The sequence below is a fragment of the Megalobrama amblycephala genome, linkage group LG6 (assembly GCF_018812025.1).
Source record: "Megalobrama amblycephala isolate DHTTF-2021 linkage group LG6, ASM1881202v1, whole genome shotgun sequence".
Classification (NCBI taxonomy): Eukaryota; Metazoa; Chordata; class Actinopteri; order Cypriniformes; family Xenocyprididae; genus Megalobrama; species Megalobrama amblycephala.
In genome coordinates this window covers 43,015,506-43,027,881 of record NC_063049.1, presented here as the reverse complement: position 1 = coordinate 43,027,881, position 12,376 = coordinate 43,015,506, and the positions used below count along the sequence as shown (strand labels likewise).

General features: G+C 35.7%; 1 protein-coding gene across 5 annotated transcripts in view; it reads left to right on the top strand.

Moving 5' to 3' along the window:
* The window catches only part of si:ch211-45c16.2 (mitogen-activated protein kinase kinase kinase 13), a 64,074-nt gene extending 59,701 nt beyond the window's left edge, over positions 1-4,373 (top strand). For 3 of the 5 annotated variants that reach the window (XM_048194731.1, XM_048194729.1, XM_048194730.1), the window contains 3 exons: positions 852-922; positions 1,037-1,343; positions 2,627-4,373. In XM_048194731.1, the coding sequence (XP_048050688.1) occupies positions 852-922; positions 1,037-1,343; positions 2,627-2,728 (480 nt within the window). In that variant the 3' untranslated portion in view covers positions 2,729-4,373. The remainder of the gene's footprint in view (positions 1-851; positions 923-1,036; positions 1,344-2,626) is intronic. The other 2 variants (XM_048194733.1, XM_048194732.1) reach the window with 1 other exon arrangement.
* Positions 4,374-12,376: the final 8,003 nt, after the last annotated feature.

Genomic DNA, 12,376 nt, shown 5'->3' with positions numbered 1-12,376 from the left:
TAAAGTCAGAATTGCGTGATATAGTCAGAATTGCGAGTTATAAAGTCAGAATTGCGAGATATAAAGTCAGAATTGCGAGTTATAAAGTCAGAATTGCGAGTTATAAAGTCAGAATTGCGAGATATAAAGTCAGAATTGCGAGTTATAAAGTCAGAATTGCGTGATATAGTCAGAATTGCGAGTTATAAAGTCAGAATTGCGACATATAAAGTCAGAATTGCGAGTTATAAAGTCAGAATTGCGAGATATAAAGTCAGAATTGCGAGTTATAAAGTCAGAATTGCGAGATATAAAGTCAGAATTGCGAGTTATAAAGTCAGAATTGCGAGTTATAAAGTCAGAATTGCGAGATATAAAGTCAGAATTGCGAGTTATAAAGTCAGAATTGCGAGATATAAAGTCAGAATTGCGAGTTATAAAGTCAGAATTGCGAGTTATAAAGTCAGAATTGCGTGATATAAAGTCAGAATTGCGAGGTATAAAGTCAGAATTGCGAGGTATAAAGTCAGAATTGCGAGTTATAAAGTCAGAATTGCGTGATATAGTCAGAATTGCGAGTTATAAAGTCAGAATTGCGAGTTATAAAGTCAGAATTGCGAGTTATAAAGTCAGGATTGCGAGTTATAAAGTCAGAATTGCGAGTTATAAAGTCAGGATTGCGAGATATAAAGTCAGAATTGCGTGATATTTTCAGCATCATTACTCCAGTCTTCAGTGTCACATGATCCTTCAAAAATCATTCTAATATGCTGATTTGCTGCTCAAGAAACATTTCTGATCATTATCATCATTGAATGTGTGTGAGTGTATTCATGATGGATTTAACATGATCTTTTGCATGTGTCCATCAGGCGGGAGACGAGTCATCTGAGGAAGAGGAGGGAGAGGTTGACAGTGAGGTGGATTTTCCACGCAGACAACGGTGAGACTGCTTTGATGATCAATAATTAATATTCACTCTTTGAACTGTGGATTTTCTCTCATGATTCTCCAGCAGAGTGAAACTTTAAACCTGTGTGTTTCTGTAATCGAAAAGTTTGTCTCCTTCCAGGCCTCATCGCTGTATGAGCAGCTTTCAGTCGTACTCCACCTTCAGTTCGGAGAACCTGTCGGTGTCTGACGGAGAGGAGGGCAACACCAGTGATCACTCTCACAGCGGCCCACTGGAGCAGCTCAGCGCCAGTCAGGAGGAACATCTGGACGAGCTCCTGTCCCACACACCTGAGATCCCCATCGACATCTCCACGCAGTCCGACGGCCTGTCTGATAAAGAGTGTGCCGTCCGCCGGGTCAAGACTCAGATCTCTCTGGGCAAACTGTGTGCTGATGAGCACAGCTATGAGGTAAACTACTGCTAAGCTTATTCATTCATAAAAATGACAAACTGAAAAATTAAAAACACTTACTGAAAAGTAAAAAAAAAAATAAAATAAAATGTTTAATTTTAAAAATAAAACAATCAGAATGAAACAATTACTAAAAATATGAAATATTTGAAATAAATAAAAATAAAATATTTTTAAAATGCAAACTATTCAAATAAAACAATTACTGAAAATTATGGAACATTTTAAATAAATAAAATACATTTTTAAATAAATACAAAATAAAACGATGACTGAAAAACCATGGAATATTTGAAATACAATAAAATAAATATATTTTTTTAAATAAAAACAAAATAAAATGCTTACTAAAAAAGATATCTTATTTGAAAAAAATGTAAATTATTATTAAATATTAAATAAAAATATTTGAAATAAAAATAAAATAAATATTTCAAAAATACAAACAATTACAATAAAACTTACTGAAAAATATGGAACATTTGAAATAAAATAAATGTTTAAATAAATAAGAAATAAAACAATACATGAAAAAAAATTATTTGAAATAAATTATTTTAAAATAAAAACAAATGAAAATGTTTGTTAAAAAGATATTTTATTTGAAAATTAAATAAATACATGATTTTAAAATAAAACAATCAGAATAAAGCATTACTAAAGTTATTAAATATTTGAAAAAAATAAAAAATACAAACAATTAAAATAAAAGAGTTACTGAAAAATATAAACCATTTGAAGTAAAATAAATGTTTAAATAAATGCAAAATAAAACAATACCTGGAAAAAATGGAATATTTGAAATAAAATAAATTATTTTAAAATAAAAACAATCAAAATAAAACAAATACTAAATAAAAAGAAACATTTAAAAAATTAAAATTAAAAACAATTGAAATAAACGTAAATATTTTATTTGTTTACCTGCATATCATGTGACCATTAACCATCATTAAAGGACCTGTGAACATGTGAATGTGTAATTAGATTAGAAATAATAACTTCAAATCTCAGAGGGTATAAAGTATTTTATGTCAAAAGTGTTCTGCTGGCAATAAAAGCTCTCTGCTTTAAATGAACCAAGTCAAACAAACAAATTCATCCATGAATCTTTGCTAATACGAACACACAATAATTGCAATTTCATGATTGCACATTTCCAGACGACAATATTCTGAAGAATAATCATTAGTGTTTTTGACAAGACCATAATGTGCTGAATCAGTCGTTGAGCAGTTCAGTGTTTGAATCCCTTTCCGTTTCTTTATCTCTTCACTCAGAATCCGCTGCACTTCGGTGAATCCGACTGCGATACTTCGGATGCGGAATGTTCCGATGCCACCATCAGGAACAAGCAGCCCTGCGCACCCTCTTCCTGGTGAGCTCGCGACCCCACGCCAGAGCCTTCGGAGGAAACCACGGCAATAATCGACGCCTGCTGTAAACAGCCATGACCCATGTTATCCAGCCCTTCCCATAATCCACCTCTCTCTCTCTGAGCATCTCAGGCAGATTCCTCTGAAGTGATAATGTAGCTAGAGTAACACGCATAATTTATTTTATTATGAGCTGGAGGAAATGCAAAACAAAATCAGGAACTCGAATACCAACATCAACAAAAAAAAAAAAAAATAGCATAAATTGAGAGTATTAGTGCTGGAGTGTTCAAAACAAAACAAGGCAACTCAATACCAGGTTAGTTAGTTAGTTAGCTAGGTTAAGATGATCGTGGTCTGCAAGAATGTGTGTATATATGTCCGTAGGTACGTGAATGAAAGTGTTAAGTGTGTAGCTTGAGGATCCATTCCATGATGGGACGTCAAAAATGAGACGTGACCCTCTGGCAACCTGCTACTTCCTGAGTTTACAGAAGTGACGCCCTTCAGGGTAACTTTAGTTTGAGCACCAGCAGGAACAATGTCTTTTTTTTTGTTTGTTTCTTTTGCCCTTTTTGACTTCCAAGATCTATGGATAAATCCCAGCATGCCTGCTTGGTCGGCATTTGATCAGCCAATCAGATTGCTGCTGCTGCTGCTGCTGCTGCTTGCCTCTACGGACAAATAGGAAGTCAAATAACAACCGCTCTACCAGAACAATGACTTTAATGATCAAATCAGTGTTTGAACGAACCCGGAGCAGCTTTTTTCTCATCTCAGGACTGTGTTTGAAGAGACGCTGCGGACGGCCAGGTGAGAGCGGAAGTATGACATCAACCCTAAAGAGTTTGTTTTCTTCCGTCATCTTTAACTTGACGTGAAAAACAGCTATGTAGATGTTCTGGAGATGCAGTGTCCCTTTAGATTGAGAGTCATAATTCATGTCATTCCAAACCTGTTTGACTCTTGTTCTTTCATGCAGGACATCAAATGACCAAAAAAAGCATCATACACTCTTAAAAATAAAGATTCTTTATCGGCATTGATGGTTCCATTTGGAACCTTTCCATTCCACTAAAGGTTCTTTATAGTGGGGGAAAAAAAGGTTCTTTAGATTTTCAAAACATTCTTCACACTAAGAAATAAATAGTTATTTTAAAGTGCCTCTATTATGCTATTTTAAAGGTTCCTAATTTAGTTTTGGAGTCTCCTACAACAGGTTTACATGCTTTCAAGATCAAAACACTAGAATTTTCTTATAATGTTCAATGCAGCATCAGCTCTTTACTCACAGTGTCTGAAATGGTTAGTTCGAAGATTCGGTCTCTCTAAACCCGCTTTTCCGAGAGCGTCCTCTGCTCTGATTGGTCAGATGACCCAGTCTGTTGTGATTGGTCTACTCTGTGCTGATTGGTCAGATTGGTCCAGTCTTTTGTGATTGGTTTAGCTCTGGATCTTCCTCTGCACATGATATACATTGATACAAATGTTGCAGTCAGTTTTTCCGTTACAATTGACCCTTTGCTGGGAGTTTGATTGACAAGCGATCTAACCAATCATAACACCGAATCCGCCATTTTGTCCGACAAAGCACTCAGGAGTTTGAAGATTAACCTCGGTGAACTTGAACTTGAAAAATAGTGTGTACTGACATCTTTCTGCATTTTAAACAGCATTCCTTCTGATGTTCATTCATGTTTATTTGATGCTATAAATGAACTAGTTAAGAAGAGATGATCGGTTCATGACCTGCTTGAGCTGAGACACTACAGCGATCTGTCACGACACATTAAAGAGCCACAAAACGGTTTTTATTGTTCAAATTTCTTAAAAAAAATTACACAATTTGAAAGCTGGGACTTTGTTTAATATCTTAAGTAACCTGCTCTGTCTTGTCTGTCGACGTGTTGTCAGTGTCCTCTTTGCTCCGCAGTGTATTTTTCACTGTGTGGCGTGACAGCGCCATGACTTGTCGGACAAAGCAACAGTAACTAAGGGGGGCGGGTCTTTGTGAAGGGTCAATTCCATCACGTCAAGTCCTCATCTTTTTGAAACGCATGCAAAGTTGAATCACAGCGTTGAAAACAGCGACATGAACAAAACAAACCAAACTCTTCCAGTCTCAGCTACAACTACAGTGTTTGAGGGCGGGGCAAAGTAGATGTCATTCACAGGCAGCCAATGAAGACCATAGGCTGGCATTATGCAAATTTGTTACATTGTTACATTGGTTTGTAACCAGAAGTGAGAGTGGAATTGCTGACGACTTCTTTCTTTTAGGAGACAATAATTATTTGTATCTTTTACATTCTCAAACACACTACATGAAGGCTAATGTTCAAAAAAAAGCATTTTAAGAATAATTCCAACCAAAAATATTGGAACCTTTATTATTAAGAGTGTAAAATTAGTTCTGTGTTCCATCCAAGAACGTCATACAGGTTTGTCCCAACATAAAGGTGAATAAATGATGACAGAATTATCATTTTTGGTTAAAATATCCCTCTATAGCGTCTTTTTAATGTGTATGGTGTGGTTTTGCCGGTGTTTGTGTGTTTATAGCGTGCCGTTCATGGAGACTGCAGAAGCACAGACCTTTAAACGAGCTCGGTTTGTTTAAGGGCCGCGGGTGAATCAGCAATAACGTGGGTTTTGCGCTCAGGCCATTGAGAATCATTCGCTCAGGATGACTGTCTAGCAGGCTGGACAGATGCGAGTAGTAAGGCGAGGTGGAAATAAACTGCTTTGTAAAAGACCTCTATTTTTGCAGATATGAGTTCATTATTTTTACACCGTGAGTTTTTTTGAGTAAAAAAAAAAAAAAAAATGGAAAAGGAAAGAAAAAGAAATGCTGGTTTAATGCTCAGGTTCAATGCTTTACAGTGCGAATGAGTCTCCACTAGGGTAAAGCGGTTTGTCTGTCTTGCTCGTGTTTGGATAAGGCCAGTACACAAAGTTTGCAAATGACCACTGCATTTAAATCCAATAATGGTCTGTGTGTCTCAGTGTAAATTTTCACCTTCATTTCCTTATAAAAAGGGTCACTGCATCTCCTGGCATGTCTATATATTATTGTCGCATTCATATTTACCCTGTGTTTAGATATAGACGTTATAGTACTAGTTAAAATGCCTCGTTCATCATCAGTAAATGCAGCCGGATGTGTTGCTGAACAGGATACGGCATGTGAAATAAACTGTGAATGGTATTATTTTTCATCTACTTGCAGCTTATTTGCAAGATGTAACTCTACACTAAATCTACAGTATCGTTGAATATGCGAGGAAAGCTGCAAGTTTGCAGCAAATGAACAAAGCAAAGGCCATTGGAAACAAACTTTAGGTCAACATGAAATCAAAATGGACCCTTTTTACTTTCTGGTTTGTTGTGGACGATTTATGTGCAGCATATCTCATTATTTTTAACCTCTCTCTTCCATTCGATTCAATTATAATGTCCATTTTTCACCATTCAGTCAATTCCTGAAGGGGTAAAATCAAGTCCCACCTCTTTTCTCTCTCTTAATATCAAGTTTCACCCAGAAATATCACGGATTACAGAAGTAAAATGGGTTTGTGAGCAGTGTTTCATGTTGACTTCAAACTCTGGGCCAATTTCCCAATGTCAATGGGGGGAAAATATCAGCCATTATTCCTGTACAAATGTTTTTTTTTTGTTTGTTTTTTTTATCATTTCTGTTCAGTATGATGGAAACGTTCTAAAAAAAAAACACGAAGGCAAAACGAATACACGCACCAACCTCATCGTTTCCGTTTCCGTGTCGCGCTAAAGATCAGGTCTGGGTTTTTAGTGAACGATGTATGAAGTATGATGATGTATGAAGTCTTTCCGGCCACAGCGCCATCACAAATCCTGTAAAATATGATTTTAATTTAATTTAATTTAAAAAATGTCATCTTTTTTTTTCTTGTAGCTGGTCTACACGATAATTTAACTTAATTTATTTTGATGCACTAGTAAGATTTCTGTTAATTTCTGTGTTTTTCATCTCATAACTGAAGTATTACTGACGAGGTGAGATGGCATCTTAAAGGAATAATTATCTCAGAAGTGAAAATTTGGTAATTATTTTCTCCACCCGTATGCTGTTATTATTTTTATATGGAAAATTGGGGGGAACAAATTCTGTACATTTATTACACTTTTCAGGCAAGAGATTATTGGCTCACATTTAATCATTGTAATAAAACGACACAAATGTGTTCTGGTTGTAAAGATAATTCCGCCGTCAGTACTGTATCTAAACTCTTAAGTTTCTCATTAACCGTTTTTAATTGCTTTGTCAACTACTACATATACAGGTATTTAAAAAGGAACTATTTTTGTGCAGAATATCTTCAGCTCTGGGCTCATTCTCCTCCTCCAGTTTGTTTCTTACTCATTCTCACCCTTTTTCCTTCCTTATCTTGAATGGTGTTATGATCAACCAATCCTGACGATTTCCTGTAACAGCCTGTGTACAGTGCGACAGGAGTGACGTGTAAAATCAAGGCAGAGCAACTGCATGGAATAAACACTGATGTACTGTACCAAACTCTCCAGCCTCTCTTCATTCTGTGCATATCTAATGTTTTGTTGTGCTGAATATCCCTAACGGCCATAAAAAAGGCCTACACTACAGTATTTCATGTCCATTCGCTTAGATACAGTGGGTACGGAAAGTATTCAGACCCCCTTAAAGTTTTCACTCTTTGTTATATTGCAGCCATTTGCTAAAATCATTTAAGTTCATTTTTTTCCCTCATTAATGTACACACAGTACCCCATATTGACAGAAAAACACAGAATTGTTGACATTTTTGCAGATTTATTAAAAAAGAAAAACTGAAATATCACATGGTCCTAAGTATTCAGACCCTTTGCTGTGACACTCATATGTTTAACTCAGGTGCTGTCCATTTCTTCTGATCATCCTTGAGATGGTTCTACACCTTCATTTGAGTCCAGCTGTGTTTGATTATACTGATTGGACTTGATTAGGAAAGCCACACACCTGTCTATATAAGACCTTACAGCTCACAGTGCATGTCGGAGCAAATGAGAATCATGAGGTCAAAGGAACTGCCTGAAGAGCTCAGAGACACAATTGTGGCAAGGCACAGATCTGGCCAAGGTTATATGAGTGTCACAGCAAAGGGTCTGAATACTTAGGACCATGTGGGGGTCTGAATACTATCCGTACCCACTGTATAACCTCTTAGGTGTAACCAGTGGTGTAGTATAGTTTATTGTAGTGAGTATATTGTGATTTTTCCCTCCCAGCCTCATACTCACCCGTCCCAGAGCGACACCCCATAATCACCATCACACTCACTAATATAGTATGCATCTGATCTAGGCTACATGTAATTGAGAGCATTCTGAAAGACTGCTTATGTGTGTGTTATCAACACAAGACTTTAACACAGCCAGTGACCTGAACAGATGAAGAGACTCTGGACTGATTTTCTACTATTTAATGTCAATCACCATCTAACTCAGCCAGTTGAGATCTACATTTAGCCTTAGATGTTATATGAATATGGTCCCTGGATCATAAGTTTTATCAGCTCTCAAGTTTCAATGCACATTTAAGAGTGAAAGTTGCAACTGTTATTAACAATAGTGAAAAGATGAGAAAGGTCAGTATGTCAAAATATCATCCTGTTTGGACTTTTTCTGTTTTGCACCATTTCCTGCCTGTCTGTCATCATAGTTATGCATTTCAATTCACAAGATTGCAATTCAATTCGATATCAGTTATTTTGGATGTACTGTATATCAGGTAGGCTACAGTGCATGGCAAAGAAAAAAAAAAACTCAACTAATGCTGCATAATATACATGGGAATCAGTTGGTACTACATTAAAGGATTAGTCCACTTTTAAATACACCTTTCCTGATAAATTTACTCACCCCCATGTCATCCAAGATGTTCATGTCTTTCTTTCATCAGTTAAAAAAAAAAGAAATGAAGGTTTTTGAGGAAAACATTCCAGTATTATTCTCCTTACAGTGGATTTCAAAGGCTACCAACAGGTTGAAGGTCAAAATTACAGTTTCAGTGCAGCTTCAAGGGCTTTAAATGATACCAGATGAGGAATAAGGGTCTTATCTAGCGAATCGATCGGTCATTTTCGAAAAAAATACAACCGTTTATGCTTTATAAACAAAATATCGCCTTGAACGTACTTTCCGCTTCCGCATTCTTCATAGCGCTTGCGCTGAATGTCCTACGCCTTCCCTATTCTACTTACGGAAAAAACGAAACTGGCGCCGCGTTCGTTCCGTAAGTAGAATAGGGAAGGCGTAGGACATTCAGCGTAAGCGTTATGAAGAATGCGGAAGCGGAAAGTACGTTCAAGGCGACATTTTGTTTATAAAGCATAAACGGTTGTATTTTTTTCGAAAATGACCGATCGATTCACTAGATAAGACCCTTATTACTCATCTGGTATCGTTTAAAACCTTTGAAGCTGCACTGAAACTGTAATTTTTACCTTCAATCTGTTGGTAGTCATTGAAATCCACTGTAAGGAGAAAAATCCTGGAATGTTTTCCTCAAAAACCTTCATTTCTTTTCGACTGACGAAAGAAAGACATGAACATCTTGGATGACATGGGGGTGAGTAAATTTATCAGGAAAAGTGTATTTAAAAGTGGAGTAATCCTTTAATATTGAAGGTTAAAATTAACTGATTTGTTTACAAACTTAAATTACGCAAGGAAATTTTAATAAGAATAAAATTATAATGGGCCTACTAACTTTAAAATTATTTCTACTCCAATTCGTTTTTTGAAATATAAACATTTAAATGGTGTCTGTCAACTTGACGGATTTATTCAAACATGCATAATATAGGCTATTGATTGAAGAACATTAAAAATTATAGATAATATGTAAAATGGTGCATGTATTTAGCTAAATGCTCCTCTAGAGTTCATTTTTCTAGTTGACTAATGAGTTTATGGTCAATGTTTGTTCCGAGGTAAATGTGATGTTACGTGACATTGTTTACAAGCTGTTATTAACGTCTTTCCACAGTTGAAACACTAAGCGATTACACGATTCGATTTCGTTAAGTTGTACTGTATATTTTAACATACCTTCAGATGTTCATTCATGTCAATTTTATTTTGCGCTGTAACTGGTTTTAAAGCAGAGGAGAGGATCAGTTATGAAAGTAAGGATATGAAAGTGCGGTTTTGGCGGAAGCACTTGGAAGGCGATCATTTGTTTATATAAAGCATATACAGTTGTATTTTTTTATTTATTTTTTTGAAAACGGGCAATGGTTTCTCTAGATAAGACTCTTATTCCTTGTCTGGTATCGTTTAAAGCCCTTTGAAGCTGCAATGAAACTGTAATTTTGACCTTCAATCGTTTGGAGTCCAGTGAAGTCCACTATAAGGAGAAAAATCCTGGAATGTTTTCCTCATAAACCTTAATTTCTTTTTGACTGAAGAAAGAAAGACATGAACATCTTGGATGACATGGGGGTGAGTAAATTATCAGGATATTTTTTATTTGAAAATGAACTAATCCTTTAATGCTAGTTACAGAATACACATGAATGAACATCTGAAGGTATGTTGAAGGATACAGTACAACTTACTGAAACGGTCATATCTCGTGTAATCGCTCAATCAGTGAAAAGATGTTAATAAAACGGCTTGTAAACACTGTGTCACGTAACCTTTACCTCAGATGAGTCCACAGCTTGTTAGTTCGCTAGAGAAATGAACTCTTTCGCTAAATATATGCACTATATTAGCCTATGTATTCATTATATTTTACTTAAAGGCAGGGTAGGTAAGAAATTTTGTTCCAAATTTGTTTAAACTTTCTATATATATACATGCATAATTAAAATGTAAGAACTCTGATAAAAAGAGTATAAAAATCGAGTGACTCTAGACCGTTTAATCTGTATTAAACACAGCTCATTATTTCCATCCGGGACGAAACATAGGATTGGCTTAGGCGGCTGTCACTCTCTCGCAACCATGGCAACCACCCTTTTGCCACACATGACCTGCCCACTTGCGCGCGCACGTTTGATTTGGGGAATCCAAGAGGCATGGATCCTAGGAATACCAAAACAATGGCAGAGAAACAGCAAGCTAAATTCACAGTATCGGCCTATGCAGTTAGTGAAGGCAAACCAGGCAAAAAAAGGAAGACAGTAACAGTACAAGAAAAGGCAATGAACAAAAAGTCTTTGGATAAACAAAGAAATAAAACGCGAGTTAATATCGGCGTGGCTTTCCAGCGATGGCGAGAACTGAGGGAACTCAAGGGGCTGAAAAGTGACTCCTTGATGGCTTTATTTCTGCTGGACAGGTAAATCTTTCTTTTTGTATTTTGATCATACGTATTTTTTTGTTTATTTTTTCATGAAGCATGTGTCATTAGCACACTTAGCTGCGTAATATAGCTAACATAACATTACTTAGCGAGCCGTAGTAGAGACGATAAATAATGATAGCTATAGTGTTGAATTGTGCATAATTTTACCCTCTGTCTAACTCTTTTACCATGTTCACCTGTAAGTTTACCTGCACGTTTTTTTTCGCCTTTGTTTTGTTTTTATATTCTCTACCTATGTTTACTGATGTCTTTATCTTGTATCTGTGTGTGTCGTACACACTTTGTTGTATGTGTGTGTTATTATTTTGTGTCTGCAATGCAGTTGTGAGTTGATATTTGAGTGTATGTTACTCTGTTGATCTGTAGAACAACGTATATGTTATGAATCTTACACGAAATTAATCTTCATCACAGTGTAAATGATGGTAATGGAAAAACGTGTATCATGCAACCTGTTTTTAGCTTTGCCTTATAGATAACTAGCTCGTTAGCGAATCAAAAAATATATATTTTAAACTTTACCAATATCAATATGCTAGCTTGATAGTGAGTACTAAAATACATCTTGTTTGTTTATCTTCATAATTATAAAGTTATTTTTATTACATGTGATTCTGACATGATGTCACTACATGCACTGTGCTCCTTCCTCTCCGCTCGTCTCAGGTAAATAACGCGTCTTCCAGCTCAGTGGTCGGAGTCGCACGTTCATGCGTTTTGGGGGCGTGGCTTTGGAAGGAGCCCAGAAGGGAGGGGGTGGAGTGAATGGAAATAATGAGCTGTCTTTAAAACAGTCGTGAGAGGTCTACAGACACTCGATTTTTATACTTTCTTTTTCAGAGTACTTACATTTTAATTATGTATTGATATATAAATAAAGTTTAAACAAATTTTGAAAAAAAAAAATTTATACATTTTTTTGCCTACCCTGCCTTTAACTTGTTAGTGATGTCTTGATTATTTAATATATGTTTAGGTAAATCTGTAATGAAAATGACAGCCACTGTGCAAATGATTATATTTCAAAGAATTGGAGTAAAAACATAATTTTATAATTACCTGAATTCAGATTTTAGATTCATGTGCAGTTTACATTTGCATGCAATTGTTATTTGAGTGTTGATTATTATATCTAAAAATAAATAGTTTGGGCTCTGTTGTTAACGTTTATTATTACAGTAATGTGTTAGTAAGGGTATATATAGGCTAGTATACAGTTTACAGCTTTAGCAGAGATATATTTTTTTATCCTTAAGAATCTTTTAATAAAACATTTTTTTTAA